At 51.4% G+C, this 17500-nt stretch overlaps 5 protein-coding genes across 6 annotated transcripts in view; 3 read left to right on the forward strand and 2 right to left on the reverse strand.

Annotated features, from left to right (window-relative positions):
• The window catches only part of itgav (integrin, alpha V), a 22016-nt gene extending 20796 nt beyond the window's left edge, over window positions 1-1220 (forward strand). The window contains exon 34 of the mRNA XM_068746000.1: window positions 1-1220. This exon is cut by the window's left edge and continues 1066 nt beyond it. The gene's annotated coding sequence lies outside the window, so the exon portion shown is untranslated.
• Window positions 1221-1462: 242 nt separating this feature from the next.
• Window positions 1463-3843, reverse strand: si:dkey-69o16.5 (Alpha-aspartyl dipeptidase-like). Its single transcript, XM_068746368.1, has 8 exons — window positions 3566-3843; window positions 2707-2795; window positions 2558-2632; window positions 2269-2348; window positions 2017-2190; window positions 1847-1906; window positions 1692-1774; window positions 1463-1616 (listed from the first exon to the last, which is right to left on the reverse strand). Exons 1-8 carry the CDS (start codon window positions 3742-3744, stop codon window positions 1556-1558), a joined length of 801 nt encoding a protein of 266 aa, XP_068602469.1. The 5' UTR covers window positions 3745-3843; the 3' UTR covers window positions 1463-1555.
• A 1630-nt stretch (window positions 3844-5473) lies between these two features.
• Window positions 5474-9541, forward strand: LOC137901967 (transmembrane protein 237A-like). The gene is made up of 9 exons (XM_068746001.1): window positions 5474-5525; window positions 6613-6729; window positions 6904-7009; window positions 7069-7205; window positions 7300-7666; window positions 7748-7821; window positions 8517-8604; window positions 8752-8873; window positions 9474-9541. The coding sequence occupies exons 1-9, from the start codon at window positions 5474-5476 to the stop codon at window positions 9539-9541; spliced, it is 1131 nt and encodes a 376-aa protein (XP_068602102.1).
• A 1191-nt stretch (window positions 9542-10732) lies between these two features.
• Window positions 10733-14335, forward strand: cnot11 (CCR4-NOT transcription complex, subunit 11). 2 transcript variants are annotated; one of them, XM_068746422.1, is made up of 7 exons: window positions 10733-11398; window positions 11517-11681; window positions 11913-12065; window positions 12403-12605; window positions 13389-13591; window positions 13783-13879; window positions 13967-14335. In XM_068746422.1, exons 1-7 carry the CDS (start codon window positions 11074-11076, stop codon window positions 14162-14164), a joined length of 1344 nt encoding a protein of 447 aa, XP_068602523.1. In that variant the 5' UTR covers window positions 10733-11073; the 3' UTR covers window positions 14165-14335. The 2 variants fall into 2 exon arrangements, with proteins under 2 accessions (XP_068602523.1, XP_068602524.1); XM_068746423.1 differs by having other exon boundaries at window positions 14003-14335.
• A 174-nt stretch (window positions 14336-14509) lies between these two features.
• Window positions 14510-17500, reverse strand: part of lcp1 (lymphocyte cytosolic protein 1 (L-plastin)) — a 9237-nt gene continuing 6246 nt past the window's right edge. The window contains exons 11-16 of the mRNA XM_068746064.1: window positions 16631-16709; window positions 16442-16556; window positions 15346-15479; window positions 15104-15224; window positions 14911-15023; window positions 14510-14822 (exon numbers count right to left, since the gene is read on the reverse strand). Coding sequence (XP_068602165.1) covers window positions 14690-14822; window positions 14911-15023; window positions 15104-15224; window positions 15346-15479; window positions 16442-16556; window positions 16631-16709 — 695 coding nt within the window. The 3' untranslated portion in view covers window positions 14510-14689. The remainder of the gene's footprint in view (window positions 14823-14910; window positions 15024-15103; window positions 15225-15345; window positions 15480-16441; window positions 16557-16630; window positions 16710-17500) is intronic.

The following is a 17500-nucleotide window of genomic DNA, read 5'->3' on the forward strand; positions in this document are numbered from 1 at the left end:
TGGTTTTTGTTTTGTATTTTGTCCTCAGATTTGAGTTGTGAGTAGCAGCTTAGCTAACCGACTTAGCATGACAGCAGGCCTCAAATCCATGTTTGTTTGCATTCGTTTGAAAAACTAAACTTAAACCTTTGCAGTGGTATGAATTTACCCATATTGGGTTTGCTTCCTGAATTAATGTTTATGATTTTAAAGTATATTAGTATTAGCAATCACAGCCTGGGAACAAATAGCCTAGTTATCGCTTTCTTTCATCTTCATTTGAGTACCTTCCACTGCCACTAGATGTCGCTACTGCCTGCAGCAAGTTATCCTGGTGATGTCACAGAGTTAATACAAAATTAGTTTTTCTAGATTTATAAAATTGCAACATTTACCTGTAGCTTATCTTGCTAACCTAATACAGGGATTTGTTTTCATGAAAAAAGGTTCAAAAATGTTTTGCTGATATTTGAGCTATTTAGATTAATACTACCCATAACTGTTTAAATTCTTCTGCCACCTCAACCACAGCTAACAGATTAACGCCTGACGTCAAAGCGTAATTCAATGACCTGAAAATATGATGGAGAACTTCTTAGCGTTAGCCTTATCTGATAGCGTCATATCAAAACTGTCCACTTTGTGGAAGATAGCTGCGCATGCTAACATTAATAGATAATTTGATTTTACTCTCACAGATTTGGCTAAACTTACATGAGCTGATCATCAGCCTGGCCTCATCAAAAGTGTCAGTTCATGTTATGCTAAGCTAATTTAATTGTGCTGGCTTTAGCTACATTTTCTCACTAACACAGGAAATTGAATATTTCTGCTTCATAATGTCAAACCAATTCTCTGAAACTTGTCTTGAAATCAGGATAATATGATCTTAGTAAATGTCCTAATAAATTCCAGGCCAAATAAAAAGCAATAAAATACTGTTAGCTGTTATTCATGAGAGGAATACTCGTCAGATTGGATTCACATACTCGGTTCTTATTGGTCCGTCTGTTCAAACAATAACGTGTGATGAAATGTTTTACGACTCGCTGGCTTCAGGACCGACGCCTCACCTCTTTGATCAATGAAAGAGCAGGAACTCAGGTGAGGCGCGGCTCGAACCGCCCGTCTGTGCCTTCCGACCGTGACGAAACCGTTTCGTCTCCGCGTTCCTTCACCCGGAGAATAAAAACGATTCCATCAACACCTCTGAGACTAAATAAAATGACGTGTTCACGTTGCATTCAGCGTTTGGTTGTTTGACCAGGTGTGCTGCAAAAACAGCTAGCATCGACAGCTAGCATCGACAGCTAGCAGCTACTTAACCCCGGACCAATAAAGTCAAAGATAAACCGAACCCTGACTCCACAGGTGAAGACAGTAGGAGGGATTAAAGGTTGGCCCCGCCCTGTTCTGCATCAGGTAATTGTTGTATTTAAAGTGGTCTTGTCTGATTGGTCCGCCAGACAGACAGGAAGCACTCTCACTCAGAACGGTTTATTGAGTGAAGACCAGAAGCGGCGTCCTCCTCGGCGTCCATCAGGCCAATAGTCCCGCCCTGCTTCTCTCTGATTGGTCAACATGTCAGCAGGAAGCTAAGGTCACTGCCCGGCTCGTACTCCACTGTGGGCCGTCCCCTGAAACACAGAGGCAGCCGGTCAAACAGGCAGCGGCTGCTGGTCCTACTGGTGCCTCCGGGTGGCGCCGGTTACCGGGTGAAGAGGCGGGCCTTGCTGGTTCCCAGTAGCGTTGCCGCGTCTCCCTCCACCAGCAGGATGGCGCCCTCCCTCAGACCCTACAGGCGACGACAGGGACCCCCGTGAAACAGCGGCCCCCCCTCAGCGTGATGACATCACACACGCCTCACCAGCACGCGCGGCGTGTCCGCTTCCTCGTGGTACTGGGCGATCCGCTGCTCCCGGGTCTCCTGGACCACAAGGCAGACCATCAACGGTGCATGTTCACTGATCAGCGCTATTATTGATCGATGAGGTCACTGAGGGTCACATCATCCTATCAGTGGGGGGGGGCACTCACCCCCATGTGGCGGCTGCCGGGGTCGGGGTCCAGGTAGTGGGGGTTGATGTTGAAGGGGACGAGGCCGATGGCGCTGAAGGACGGCGGGCAGACGATGGGCATGTCGTTCGTGGTGCTGATGCTAACGGTAGCCACGTTGGTGCCGGCGCTGGAGCCCATGTAGGGGACGCCATCCTGGAGGGGGGGGGGGGGGCTGGAACTGTGATCAATGCAGGCATGTATTGATCAGGCTCTGGGGCGTGTCTGTCTCACCTCCATCACTCTCCTCCTGATCTCTGACACCAGCTGGTTGTCATAGAGACTCTTCAACAACCGGAACGTGTTTCCTCCGCCTGACAAACACCAATACTGTTTATTGATCACTCATTCCAGTACAGGAGAGTAATCAGATTACATGTTCATGTACGACTCCTTCGTTGTCATACTATCCTAGAATAATTGTTCTATCGCCTGTCTCTGAGCCAGACGGAACGTGGACTAAACTGGTTGCTAGGTAACAAACACGTTGGGACTGGAACCGTCGACCTGCTGCGTTCCTCACCGATAAAGATGGCCTTCGCCGTCCGGACAGCGTGGACGGGGTCCGGGGCCTCGTGGATGCCGTCCACCTCGTAACCTACAGGGACAAACGCATGAACACAACGCCGGGACACGTGTCCAACAGGAAGTGTCTGGGGTGGGGGGACGGACCCAGGGTCCTGAACTTGTCCCTGGCCGTCTCGGTGTAGGCGTCTCTGTCGTGGAGGGCGTACGGGATAAACAGAACTCTCTTCACGTCCCTGAAACAGAAACCAGATGCCCCCATCGTCCCGGGTCTGGAGACGAGACCTCGGATCCAAAATGCCCAGAGATGAACTGCACTATCTGGACGCGACCAATCAGAGTCCACCGTTCTCTTTGAGACACACCTGGAGCGTCACTCATTTATACGACCTACCTACCCCTCCGCCTACCCCTCTACCTACCTACCTACCCCTCCACCTACCCCTCCACCTACCTACCCCTCCGCCTACCTACCCCTCCACCTACCTACCTACCCCTCCACCTACCCCTCCACCTACCTACCCCTCCGCCTACCTACCCCTCCACCTACCTACCTACCCCTCCACCTACCCCTCCACCTACCTACCCCTCCATCGAGGCTCTACTGTCGTCTGTGCCCGGTGTTACGGTAATAATGCCCCTCTGGTACCGGTACCGGCGCCGGTGCTGCTGATTGTTTGTCTTATCTTCAAAGTGAATCAGAGTTGATGTTTATTTTTAACAGATCTTGAATCCATAAATGGGTTTAATGCAGATATTCTGGATCAGATCCGGCTGCCCCCCCCCCCATCCATAAACATCGGTCAATCATCAGAACACATTCTGAAGCTCCGTTGACTGGAACTGATCCAGAATCCAGGATCTCTTCTGGATCAGAACCAGAATGTGATCACCTGTTCCTGGAGACTTCATCCGGATCCGTCCAGAAACATAAGCCCCGCCCCGCCTGACTGGAATCAGCTGTTTGCGGATCACGTGACGGCCTGCTGCTCGGTTCTGAACTCACCTTCCGAAGAACCGGGCCACGTCCCGCTGACAGTGGTCCAGGTAGCCGCTGCCGTGCAGGCTGGAGTTGGACACCAGCAGGAGTCTCCTCTTCATGGTGGCGCTCACACGCACTGAAGAGGAGTCCGGGTCCGGGTCAGGTCCGGGTCCGGGTCCGGGTCCGGGTCCAGAGTCTGTCATCCCGCTGTAATCCCTCCCTGTGACGTCACTGTCACCACGAACCGTGATCTTAACACGACTCTCCTGGACTCTGGCCTGATCGAAGTCTCCGGTTCACCGGAGCGGAAATAGCTCCGGGACATCCGGCGTAGGTCCTTCAGAGTAAAAGCACCATCAAACCAAAGCCCCGCCCCTCGGCTGTTCAGACGCTCCTGGTTCTGATTGGTTGTCTACGTTCAGGCACTTGTAGATAACATTCGGAACACTAGGTGGCGCTCCAGGTGTTGAGAGGGATGCGTCCAGGTTCTCCAGCGTCCCCCCCAAAAATGTTTGTAGTTTAAATAATGATTTAATGTCTGTCGTAATTTATTTTAATTTCATGCAAATTAAAAACAATGTTAATAAACGTATTCTTTGTTTTAAATTGATCTATATTTCTATATTGTTAATACAGATACAATATTTTGCAGCGGTACGCTTACGTTGCACATATTAAGTGTCTGTGAATCTGTGGTTTTATCTTTATTTATTGGTATTGTTAAATGTCGATGATTTATGTACGAAGGACTTTCAACGGAAACAAGACCGCAAGAAATGCTCCTCTTAGACAGGATGTTTGATGTACTTGTACTGCAATACATGCTACTGTGTGACTGTACTTGTACTGCAATACATGCTACTGTGTGACTGTACTTGTACTGTAATACATGCTACTGTGTGACTGTACTTGTACTGCAATACATGCTACTGTGTGACTGTACTTGTACTGTAATACATGCTACTGTGTGACTGTACTTGTACTGCAATACATGCTACTGTGTGACTGTACTTGTACTGTAATACATGCTACTGTGTGACTGTACTTGTACTGTAATACACGCTACTGTTTGACTGTATTTGTACACTAACATTCTATCTAATAAATATATTCATCATAATCAACAATTTTAGAGACAATTTATATTATTTATAGTTGCGGTGGGGGGGAGTACCGAATATAACCACCAGGTGTCGTCCTGCTCCCCGCTCTTCTCCTCCAGGTTAATCCTGAGGAGGTCAGGTTCAGGTGGATTAAATCACAGAGACGTATTCTGCCTCTGACTGTGTTTGTGTTTGACATGTCCACCTTTGGACAGGAGGACATGTCCACCTTTGGACAGGAGGACATGGGTTTGCTGCTCTAATAGGATTCAGAGTGTTGGCCTGGTTTCTGAGCTGAGGGTTGACCTTTGACCTGAGGCAGAAGCAGAAATTTCATCATCATTTCATGTCCAGCAGGTGGAGGACGGATGAGTCTGATCTCAGTCACTGTGGAAGGCGGGCCTTGGAGCGCTGCCCTTTGATGACCTCACAGCTGATCAGCCAACCACTAAGCTCCCACACTAAGTACGGACCCACCTGCCACCAGAGGACCCGGACGGGTCTTTAATCCCGCCTCCAAGAGAAGAGTCTGGAAGGAAGCACGGACCGAAGTGAAGGGACGGACAGGATCACCCGAGTTACCTGCACAGGTGAGTCTGAAAGAAACACACCTGCAAATCCAGTTAACAACTCGAGCAGCGAATCGGATGGATGGATGGATGGATGGATGGGTTGGATGGACCCCCCCCCATCTGGCCGGTGGTCCGTTCAGGTCTGTAATCCGTCAGACCTGAACCTGTCCAGTCCGGGCTGATCCAGTTACCTGACAGGATTACGTTCGTTAACTGACCCGGAAGGACCTTCATCCAGACGTTACTCCTCAGAGAAGATGCCGACTGTGAAGGGCAAGAAGAAGAAGAAGGAGGAGGAGGAGGAGGAGGGTAAGAGATGGACCTGCTTCTGTTCTGATTTAATCTGTTCTGATTGAATCTGTTCTGATTTATTCTGTCTGATTTAATCTGTTCTGATTTATTCTGTTCTGATTTAATTTGTTCTGATTGAATCTGTTCTGATTTATTCTGTTCTGATTTAATCTGTTCTGATTTAATTTGTTCTGATTTATTCTGTCTGATTTAATCTGTTCTGATTTAATCTGTTCTGATTTAATCTGTTCTGATTTAATCTGTTCTGATTGAATCTGTTCTGATTTATTCTGTCTGATTTAATCTGTTCTGATTTATTCTGTTCTGATTGAATCTGTTCTGATTTATTCTGTTCTGATTGAATCTGTTCTGATTTATTCTGTTCTGATTTAATTTGTTCTGATTTATTCTGTCTGATTTAATCTGTTCTGATTTATTCTGTTCTGATTTAATCTGTTCTGATTGAATCTGTTCTGATTTATTCTGTCTGATTTAATCTGTTCTGATTTATTCTGTTCTGATTGAATCTGTTCTGATTTATTCTGTTCTGATTTAATTTGTTCTGATTTATTCTGTCTGATTTAATCTGTTCTGATTTATTCTGTCTGATTTATTCTGTCTGATTTATTCTGTTCTGATTGAATCTGTTCTGATTTATTCTGTTCTGATTTAATTTGTTCTGATTTATTCTGTTCTGGTTTAATCTGTTCTGATTTATTCTGTTCTGATTTAATCTGTTCTGATTTATTCTGTTCTCATTTAATCTGTTCTCATTTAATCTGTTCTGATTTAATCTGTTCTCATTTATTCTGTTCTGATTTATTCTGTTCTGATTTAATCTGTTCTGATTTATTCTGTTCTGATTTATTCTGTTCTGATTTAATCTGTTCTCGTTTAATCTGTTCTGATTTAATCTGTTCTGATTTAATCTGTTCTGATTTATTCTGTCTGATTTATTCTGTTCTGATTTAATCTGTTCTGATTTATTCTGTCTGATTTATTCTGTTCTGATTTAATCTGTTCTGATTTAATCTGTTCTGATTTATTCTGTCTGATTTATTCTGTTCTGATTTAATCTGTTCTGATTTAATCTGTTCTGTCCTAGTGGGTCAGGGGTCAGCGATGGAGGAGGGGACCAGTCGGAGCCCCAGCAGAGACCCTTTGACGCCGGAGCCACAGAAGAAGAAGAAGAAGAAGAGGAGGAGGAGGAGGGTGGCTATCGGTAGAAGAATGTTTTACAGCTGCAGATTTTATTCTGTCAATGATTTCTGTCCGTTGCCACATGGCGGCCATTTTCCTATGACATCACAGGGCGGGGACATCAGAAGTTTGGAAACATGGAGTCTGGAGTCGTTATCGTTTCAGCAGCTGAAACACTTCCTGTTTGCTTCTGCAGACCAGGACGCGGATCGTGCCGACATTCCCAATGGGAGCAGGGAGGAGCCTGAGGGGGCGGGACAGGAAGTGGATGCTGCTGTGACCAGGAAGACTAAAAGGAAGAGGTGAGGACTGGGGGACGACCGGAGGACAGGCAGCGTCATAACGTTGTGTCACATGACAGGAAGTCCAAAGCAACAGAGCAGTGCAGCAGTGACCTCGGAGGTGAAGACGATGACATCACAGATGTCCAGTCGTCCATCCCCCAGCATTCCCTGTTTTCCGCCCCCCAGCCGGCCGGCAGAGCCTGGGACAGGACCAGTGAGTGGACCGGATCAGCACCAATCAGATCAGGTCCCGTTCTGAGCTGCTAGCATTAGCTGCTACGCTACGCTGGGCGTGTCCTTGTGTTCAGGGCGTTGCCAGGCAGAGCGGGCGGAGCTGATGGACGACTACACGGAGTCCAGACAGATCTGGAGCACCAGAGACGTCGCTATGAGGGTCCACGGCGGCTTCAGGTCCGATCGGAGTCGACCCCAGACTAAAGGGCCACGCCTTTATGGGCCAGCCAATCAGACGCTTCTCTGCAGGGCGCTGGGTCTCTTCTGCCACGGCTTCCTGGCCGGCTACGCCGTGTGGAACGTGGTCGTGGTCTACGCGCTGGCCGGCGAGCAGATGACCACGCTGCCCAACCTGCTGCAGCAGTACCACCTGCTGGCCCGCCCCGCCCAGTCCCTGCTCTACCTGCTGCTGGCCGTCAGCACCGTGTCTGCCTTCGACAGGTGAGCGGAGGTCCTGCCCCTCAGCGAGCCGCCGCCGCCGCGCTAACCGCTGAACCAGGTTCTCCTGCGTGTCGCCGGCAGGGTCAACCTGGCCAAGGCCTCCGTGGCTCTGAGAGGGTTCCTGACGCTGGACCCGGCTGCCCTGGCCTCCGCCCGTAAGTCAGGAAGTACTCGGTACACGCAGTAGTCGGTGTCCAGCGTACGTCACGGTACTCCTCTGTGTTCAGTGTACTACACGGTACTCCTCTGTGTTCAGTGTACTTCATGGTACTCCTCTGTGTTCAGTGTACTTCATGGTACTCCTCTCTGTGTTCAGTGTACTTCATGGTACTCCTCTGTGTTCAGTGTACTTCATGGTACTCCTCTCTGTGTTCAGTGTACTTCATGGTACTCCTCTGTGTTCAGTGTACTTCATGGTACTCCTCTCTGTGTTCAGTGTACTTCATGGTACTCCTCTGTGTTCAGTGTACTTCATGGTACTCCTCTCTGTGTTCAGTGTACTTCATGGTACTCCTCTGTGTTCAGTGTACTTCATGGTACTCCTCTCTGTGTTCAGTGTACTTCATGGTACTCCTCTGTGTTCAGTGTACTTCATGGTACTCCTCTCTGTGTTCAGTGTACTTCATGGTACTCCTCTGTGTTCAGTGTACTTCATGGTACTCCTCTCTGTGTTCAGTGTACTTCATGGTACTCCTCTGTGTTCAGTGTACTTCATGGTACTCCTCTGTGTTCAGTGTACTTCATGGTACTCCTCTGTGTTCAGTGTACTTCATGGTACTCCTCTGTGTTCAGTGTACTTCATGGTACTCCTCTGTGTTCAGTGTACTTCATGGTACTCCTCTGTGTTCAGTGTACTTCATAGCACTGATCCTGTCTCTCAGTCAGCAAATGACCAGTGACCGGATCAACCTCTATCCTACAGCCAATGAGACGCTCTGGTGAGTCCTCCTCCTCCTCCTCCTCCTCCTTCTCCTTCTCCTCCTCCTTCTCCTTCTTCTTCTCCTTCTCCTTCTTCTCCTTCTCCTTCTCCTCCTCCTCCTCCTCCTCCTCCCCGTTGTCATCCTGGCTTCTACCGCCCCCTGCAGGCCTCCAGGTTCAGAGCAGCAGACCCTTCGGCCGTGGATCGTCGTGAACCTGGTGGTGGCGCTGTTGGTGGGCGTGGCCTGGGCCGTGGTCTCCACGCGGCCCGACGTTGACTACACAGAAGGTGGGCGGAGCTCAGAACTGGATTAATACCGTTATGAATGAACAGAGTTACACATTCAGGAGTTTCTAAAAGCGTCACCGTGATGTCACCTTAACCATCAGTCCCGATTGGCTGACCCTCATCATGTGACTCCTGCCGTAGAATCTGGGTCACGCCGCTCTCATTATTAGTCTAGATTTCACTCATGGTCTGATCCGGATCAGACCATGAGTGAAATCTGGATCTCGTGATGTCATCGAGAACCGGACCAGAACCGGGTCGATCGGGATGTTCAGAGTCGTCCGGGTTTATAAACCAGCGAGAGACGTGATGATCAATATATTTATTAGATAGAATGTTAGAGCAGTACAAGTACATCAAACAGTAGCGTGTATTACAGTACAAGTACAGTCAACAATAGAATGTATTACAGTACAAATACAGTCAAACAGCAGCATGTATTACAGTACAAGTACATCAAACAGTAGTGTGTATTACAGTACAAGTACACCCTGTCTCAGAGGTTGTCTGATCTGAGGACAGAGGACACTCAGCGCAGCTTGTTGTCCTTCAGTCGGTTGGAGCTGTGGTTTCCATGGTAACAGGATGTTTTCTCCGTAGAGTTCCTGATGACGATGGAGGTGGAGGGACACCCGAGAGGAGACGAGACTCTGGACGCCCCCGCCTGAACCCCGGCTGCTGTTTTTGTACACCGTGTCCTCCAGCATGTTGTTGTCCTCGTAAATAAATACACAACATGTTTACAGTCGAAGCGCTAACCACGGCTAACGTGATGGACAGCTGTCCCCGGAGCCACAGTCACGTTGTACATAGTATGTGTCTTTTTATTCTATTGTTATTTTGCATCAATTGAGTAATTTAATATTAGTTTTATTTGTATTGTTAAATGTCGATGATTTACGTACGAAGGACTTTCAGCGGAAACAAGACCGCAAGAAATGCTCCTCTGAGACAGGATGTTTGATGTACTTGTACTGTAATACATGCTACTGTGTGACTGTACTTGTACTGTAATACATGCTACTGTTTGACTGTACTTGTACTGTAATACATGCTACTGCTTGACTGTATTTGTACTGTAATACATGCTACTGTGTGACTGTACTTGTACTGTAATACATGCTACTGTTACTGTACTTGTACTGTAATACATGCTACTGTTTGACTATACTTGTACTGTAATACATGCTACTGTTTGACTGTACTTGTACTGTAATACATGCTACTGTGTGACTGTACTTGTACTGTAATACATGCTACTGTGTGACTGTACTTGTACTGTAATACATGCTACTGTTACTGTACTTGTACAGTAATACATGCTACTGTGTGACTGTACTTGTACTGTAATACATGCTACTGTTACTGTACTTGTACTGTAATACATGCTACTGCTTGACTGTATTTGTACTGTAATACATGCTACTGTGTGACTGTACTTGTACTGTAATACATGCTACTGTGTGACTGTACTTGTACTCTAACATTCTATCTCATAAATACATTCATCATCATCACGTGACGCTCAGGTATTTCGCCTGAATGCATCGTTTGATGCCAATTCTTCCTGCAAACTCAGCCGGCAGTGAACGTCACACGCTTCCGTTTATTTGAATGGGTGACGCGTCGACTCACTGACGTCACACTGCAGTGTCGGGACTCGTATAATGCCGTAAAGTGGTTTGTGGTGCCGCGAACATTAATACTTAAATAACGGAATTAGCATTAGTTAGCATCCATTGACCTGCTATTGATTGTTCTAATAAATATAAATGTCTGCTGGTTTCCGCTGCCGCTCCGGAGCACTACGCTACCCATCATGCACCGCGGCTACCGCGCTTAACCGTCCAGCGCAGAGCTGTGTAAGAGCCTGGGCGACTCTAACGAACGGTTTAGCTGTTCGCTCGGTGCTTCCCGGTTCCGGTAGTTCGTTGTCTGGCCGCCGTTTAAACCGGTAACCGTGGGTTCTGTGTGACGTCACTCTTAACATGGCTCCACCGGGTTTTGTTTGCTTGCGGCGCGCTACGCTACGCTAAGCTAAGCTAACGCGTTGCTAGCTGGGCTGTTAGCTTTCAGACGCTGATACATTTCTCTTTCCTCCTCGGAGGAATGAAGTGACGTCACACTTCCGGACTGCTTTCGCACCGAGCGGGTCCAGTTCGTCCCGAGCCGAGCCGAGCCGAGCCGAGCCGAGCCCACCATGACCCTGGCCCCGAAGGAGCTGTCCAACCTGCTGAGCATCATCTCGGAGGAGGCTAGCACCAACACCTTCGACAGCCTGTCCAGCCACTTCCATCACTACTTCGGGAAGGCGGATCACTTCCGGGTGGGCTCGGTGCTGGTGCTGCTGCTGCAGCAGCCGGACCTGCTGCCCAGCTCCCCGCAGAGGCTCACCGCGCTCTACCTGCTCTGGGAGATGTACCGGACCGAGCCGCTGGCCGCCAACCCCTTCGCTGCGGTGTTCGCCCACCTGCTGAACCCCGCGCCGGGCGGGGAGGGGCGGGAGCAGGAGCGGGAGCTCTCCGGTAGGTGTCGGCTCCTGGGAGGCTCCTCCTCACCCGGTGACGTCAGAATGCTCCTCATCAGCTGCTGCTTCTGAGTTAAATGAGCATAAAGTAGTCCCGTGTCACGTGACCCCCCCAGGTTTCCTGCCTCCCATCACGCAGCCAGAGAAGTTCTTCCTGTCTCAGCTCATGTTGGCTCCGCCCAGGGACCTCTTCAAGAAGACGCCCAGACAGGTGTCCTGCATGGACGTGGCCAACATGCCCCAGTCTGTGGACATCAGTGGGCTGCAGCTAGCGCTAGCCGGTGAGCGTCTGCGTCCACATGTCTCAACGCGGAAAGACACCGAGTCCTTCACATGTCCTCCCAGGGACCAGTCGGTCTGGTTCTGACCGGGTTCTGGTCTGAGGCTGGGCTGAAGCTCACCTTGCTCCTCTCAGCTCCCCAGCAGGTTGATTGGATGATGTCACGGTGTGTGCGTGTGTGCGTGTGTGTGTGTGTGTGTGTGTGTGTGTGTGCGCGTGTGTGTGTGTGCAGAGCGCCAGTCGGAGCTGCCCACTCAGAGTAAAGCCAGCTTCCCCAGCATCCTCAACGACCCTGATCCAGACTCGTCCAACTCAGGATTCGACAGCTCTGTGGCCAATCAGATCATCGAGTCGCTGGTCACGGGGCCCCGCCCACCACTGGAGAGTAGGTGTTTGTTTCTTTGTTGACGATAACTTCATGAGTTCTTTGAGCTGCTTTGATGTTTAACCAGAACCAGCTTCTGGTTCCGTCGACCGGGGACAGAACCGGAACAGAACCGGGGAAGAACCCGGGACAGAACCGGGACAGAACCCGGGACAGAACCCGGGACAATGTGCCTGTTCACACCTTTTCACTCCTTTTCCAGTGAATGCAGGTGATGGTTGCCACGGAGACAATTTCAACAGTCAATAGCTGCGTTGGACATTATTGATCTGTTGGTTTCATGCTGTTGCCGTGGTTACCCAGACGAAGATGAAACCGCTCTTCCTCCTCTCCTCAGGCCATTTCCGGCCCGAGTTCATTCGCCCGCCGCCGCCGCTTCACGTGTGCGAGGACGAGCTGGCCTGGCTGAACCCCACCGAGCCGGATCACAGCGTCCAATGGGATCGCTCCATGTGTGTGAAGAGCAGCACCGGCACGGAGATCAAGCGCATCATGTCCAAGGCCTTCAAGAGCCCGCTGTCGGCCATGCAGCAGGCACAGGTGAGGCCACGCCCCCCGCCTGTAGCCCCCCGCCTGTAGCCCCCCGCCTGTAGCCCCCCGCCTGTAGCCCCCCGCCTGTAGCCCCCCGCCTGTAGCCCCCCGCCTGTAGCCCCCCGCCTGTAGCCCCCCGCCTGTAGCCCCCCGCCTGTAGCCCCCCGTCTGTAGCCTCCCGCCTGTAGCCCCCCGCTGACCCCCGCCTGTAGCCCCCCGCTGACCCCCGCCTGTAGCCCCCCGCTGACCCCCGCCTGTAGCCTCCCGCCTGTAGCCCCCCGCCTGTAGCCCCCCGCCTGTAGCCCCCCGCCTGTAGCCCCCCGCCTGTAGCCCCCCGCCTGTAGCCCCCCGCCTGTAGCCCCCCGTCTGTAGCCTCCCGCCTGTAGCCCCCCGCTGACCCCCGCCTGTAGCCCCCCGCTGACCCCCGCCTGTAGCCCCCCGCTGACCCCCGCCTGTAGCCTCCCGCCTGTAGCCCCCCGCCTGTAGCCCCCCGCTGACCCCCGCCTGTAGCCCCCCGCTGACCCCCGCCTGTAGCCTCCCGCCTGTAGCCCCCTGCCTGTAGCCCCCCGTCTGTAGCCTCCCGCCTGTAGCCTCCCGCCTGTAGCCCCCCGCTGACCCCCGCCTGTAGCCTCCCGCCTGTAGCCCCCCGCCTGTAGCCCCCCGCTGACCCCCGCCTGTAGCCTCCCGCCTGTAGCCCCCCGCCTGTAGCCCCCCGCCTGTAGCCTCCCGCCTGTAGCCCCCCGCCTGTAGCCCCCCGCCTGTAGCCCCCCGCTGACCCCCGTCTGTCTGTAGCTGCTGGCTGAGCTGGAGAAGGACCCGAAGCTGGTGTACCACATCGGTCTGTCTCCGGCGAAGCTCCCTGACCTGGTGGAGAACAACCCCCTGGTTGCCATAGAGATGCTGCTGAAGCTGATGCAGAGCAGCCAGATCACGGAGTATTTCTCAGTGCTGGTCAACATGGACATGTCCCTGCACTCCATGGAGGTGGTCAACAGGTGAGACGCCATCTTTGTCCGGTGGAGGCGGGCCTTATCGTCGCTCTGCTGCTCAGACTTGACTAAGTATCGATCTGTGTCTAAAATCCACTGGCCACCGTCTCCACGTGTCCTCGGTCTGACCCGGGGCGGTTTAGAAACGAGCGGGTTCAGGTCGGCCCGTCGTCTGACGTGTTCTTTCGCCGCTTCAGACTGACCACGGCCGTCGACCTTCCTCATGAGTTCATCCACCTCTACATCTCCAACTGCATCTCCACCTGCGAGCAGATCAAGGACAAGTACATGCAGGTACCGTCTCTCACCAGGTGTCGTCAGCCAGCGCCCCGTTAGCGTTAGCGTTAGCATGAAACTGTTTGACGTGTCACTTCTCTCCAGAACCGTCTGGTGCGTCTCGTCTGCGTGTTTCTGCAGTCGCTGATCCGAAACAAGATCATCAACGTTCAGGACCTTTTCATCGAGGTTCAGGCCTTCTGCATCGAGTTCAGCCGCATCCGCGAAGCCGCCGGCCTCTTCCGCCTCCTCAAGACCCTGGACACCGGGGAGAACCCCGGCGACGCTAGACCCGCCAAATAACAATGAGACGCTGCAGCACGCCGAGGGGGCCGGGTCAGAACCGATGCAGCGGACTCAAAGGACCACGTTGAACATCTGGAGTGATGTTCTCTCTTCCGACTGATTTAGCTTTTTTACCGCAGCGTTTTTCTTTGGAAATGAAATCCTCCACTTTGTTCCTCCGATTAAACAGATGGATCTGTGAGGTTCTGTTTGTTCTGTTTGTTCTGTCAGGTCAGCTGGTCCACGTCCAATCACGCTGCATCGTGGTGATAGCTGTTAGCTTAGCATAAACCGCCCGGTCTGTCCCTGAACCCGTCACCCAGACACACTCGGCAGGTTGGATAGAAAAGTCTCTTTATTTGGAATGTTAGTTCAGACCGGGGGGGGGGGGGGGTCTGATCCATGACATCATCAGAGTTCTACATGTGTAATGTAGCATAGCATCGCCTGCACCTGTTCAAAGCGTGCTGTAACCGATGGACAGGTGCAGCCAATCGGGTCACCTGGGGCTGGTCCTGGACCGGGATGTCCTCCGGGTCCTTGTCAGACTCTCTTCATGGCCCGGGCCATGAGGCAGGCGAACACGGTCATCACCATCTTGGGTTTGACTTCCACGAGGTCCTCGGGCAGCGCGTACACCCGGGCACCAATTTTCCTCGCCATGGAGATGGCGTACCTGCAACAGGTGACCAGCAGGATGAGACTCGCTTTCGTGGCGGTTTGTTAGCAACATGGTGAAAACGAGAAGCGGACTGAGCACCGACTTTGCGTTGTCGAGTTTCTCCCCTTCGGGCTTCACCAGGTCGTATCTGATCGATCCGGGCTGAATGGCGTCGATCAGGTCCAGGACGGGCATGCTGCTGCTGATGGACGAGTCCTGCAGACAGGGGGACTAAAGTCAAAGCAGGAAGACCGGGCCGTGCGGCTGGACCGGGCCGGACCGGACCGGGCCGTTACCTTGAAGCTGGAGATGGTGGCTTTGCCGGCCTCTGCGAGGGTTCTGTTGACCCAGCTCACGATGGTGTCGTCGATCACCTTCTGCCCGTCGCCCAGCTCCTCCAGGATGTTCACCGTGTACCTGGGGGAGTGGGCGGACTCGTTCACGCAGAACGACCCTCCGAGAACCGGACCTGGAGTGGACTGAATGTTTCTAGTCCCGAGACAGACTTCCTGAAGAGTCCGTGCGAGGTGGACCTTACCTCCTCATGAGCTGCCACAGCAGCGCCAGGGTGAGGGTCGGGTTCCCGGCGTGCAGGTCCTGACCCGCGATGCCCACCAGAGAGAACTTGGCCTCGTTCTTTCCCAGCTGGACGGCGTAGTTGCAGTTCTCCAGCTGCAGGACACCGTTCAGAAAGAGTTCAGCTGCTGCCTCCATCGGTCCAGAGTAGCAACAGCTAGCACGCTAATGCGCTAAACCAGTGGTTGGTCGCATGCTGCTAAAGACGTAGCTGTTAGCCTAGCATCCATCCATCCTCACTGGCGTGAGTGGAGTTCAGCGCAGCCAGTCAGAGGTCTCTCAGAGCTATGAGCAGTCCACCCAGACTAGAGCAATCCACCCAGAGCAGGCCACCCAGAGCAGTCCACCCAGACTAGAGAAATCCACCCAGAGCAGGCCACCCAGAGCAGGCCACCCAGACTAGAGCAATCCACCCAGAGCAGGCCACCCAGACTAGAGCAATCCACCCAGAGCAGGCCACCCAGAGCAGGCCACCCAGACTAGAGCAATCCACCCAGAGCAGGCCACCCAGAGCAGTCCACCCAGACTAGAGAAATCCACCCAGAGCAGGCCACCCAGAGCAGTCCACCCAGACTAGAGCAATCCACCCAGAGCAGTCCGCCTAGACTAGAGCAATTCACCCAGAGCAGTCCGCCTAGACTAGAGCAATTCACCCAGAGCAGGCCACCCAGAGCAGGCCACCCAGACTAGAGCAATCCACCCAGAGCAGTCCACCCAGAGCAGGCCACCCAGAGCAGTCCACCTAGACTAGAGCAATCCACCCAGAGCAGGCCACCCAGTCTTTTTGATACTGGTTTCCTGTCCAGACTATGAAACCCTGATGTTCCATTCAGTTCGTCATTTTGGAAGGTAAAGGTCCAAAATGTACCATACATGTGTAAATAAGGTATATTCAGTGTACTGTATATATTGTTTTTAGAAATACATGTTTAGCATTTATTTGTTGGTACATTATTTTGACTGTTGTTTTAAATGTAGGGCCCCACTGCAACTAAACAAACATGCTAGCATGTTAGCTGTCATCAGGCTGCTAGCATGGTGCTACATTTCAGAAGTACCTTTTTCATTTTCATGCCCAGCTGACTGTAGGGAGGCGTGTTGACGTTCTGCCAGTTCACCAGGACGTTGATCTTCTCATACAACTGGAAGATGACGAGGGCGTCGTCGAGGTCTCTGTAAGACATGTTCAGGTCAGGCTCGTCTTCGCGCTGCTCAGTGATGAAGGCCACACTCTGAAACTTTCTTACATGTAGAGGTGGTTTACTCGAGGGGCGACGCCCAGAGAGTTCATCCAGTTCCTGAAGGTTCGCTCCTCCCTCGTTTCACCTGGAGGAAGATGCAAAACAAACCGACACTCACAGCTAACCGCTAACAGCTAGCGCAACACTCGTAGCTTGAGAAGGAACCGAAGCTATTGTTTACTCCAGAACAGGACTGGATTGAATGTATTAGGTCACCTTTGGGGCTGGTGGAGGCCAGCCCCAAAATAACTGACAATGTTAACATTTCCAAACCATCGTTTTAAAAGTAGGGCCCCAAACATAGTTATTTTTACATTTAGATTTATATAAAATACAAATTTATGTCTGAAACCTACTGATATTAAAAGCCAGAAAGTCACTCGGAGCACAGACCTCCTCCAAGCTGCTCGTTCCCCTCTTAGCTGGATCTACACCGTCCACATGGTGATCTGGATCACCATCAGAGTTTGTGTATTTAAACTGATTTTTGAATCCATAAATGGGGTTTTCAGTGTTAAATTCCATAAACATTGGTCAATAATCAACCGAGATATTGAGGAACACATTTTGAAGTTCCATTGACTGCAATGTTACTGAAAATGTCAAAGTGATCCGGGATCTCTTCTGGATCATCACCAAAATGTAATCATCTGTTCCTGGTAACATTCCCAATATTTCCTGGAAATTTCATCCAGATCAATCCAGAACATTTTGAGTTATCTTGCTAACAGTCGGACGGACGGACAGACAAATGCCGGCGATCACATGACCTCCACTGGTTATTACGGAGGTGATAACCAGTGCCACATGTTGGAGACTCCAGGCCTGAAGACATGTATGTAATGAGGTAGCCCCGCCCACTTGGGGTGTTTTCAT

The sequence above is a fragment of the Brachionichthys hirsutus genome, chromosome 12, assembly GCF_040956055.1.
Source record: "Brachionichthys hirsutus isolate HB-005 chromosome 12, CSIRO-AGI_Bhir_v1, whole genome shotgun sequence".
NCBI lineage: Eukaryota > Metazoa > Chordata > Actinopteri > Lophiiformes > Brachionichthyidae > Brachionichthys > Brachionichthys hirsutus.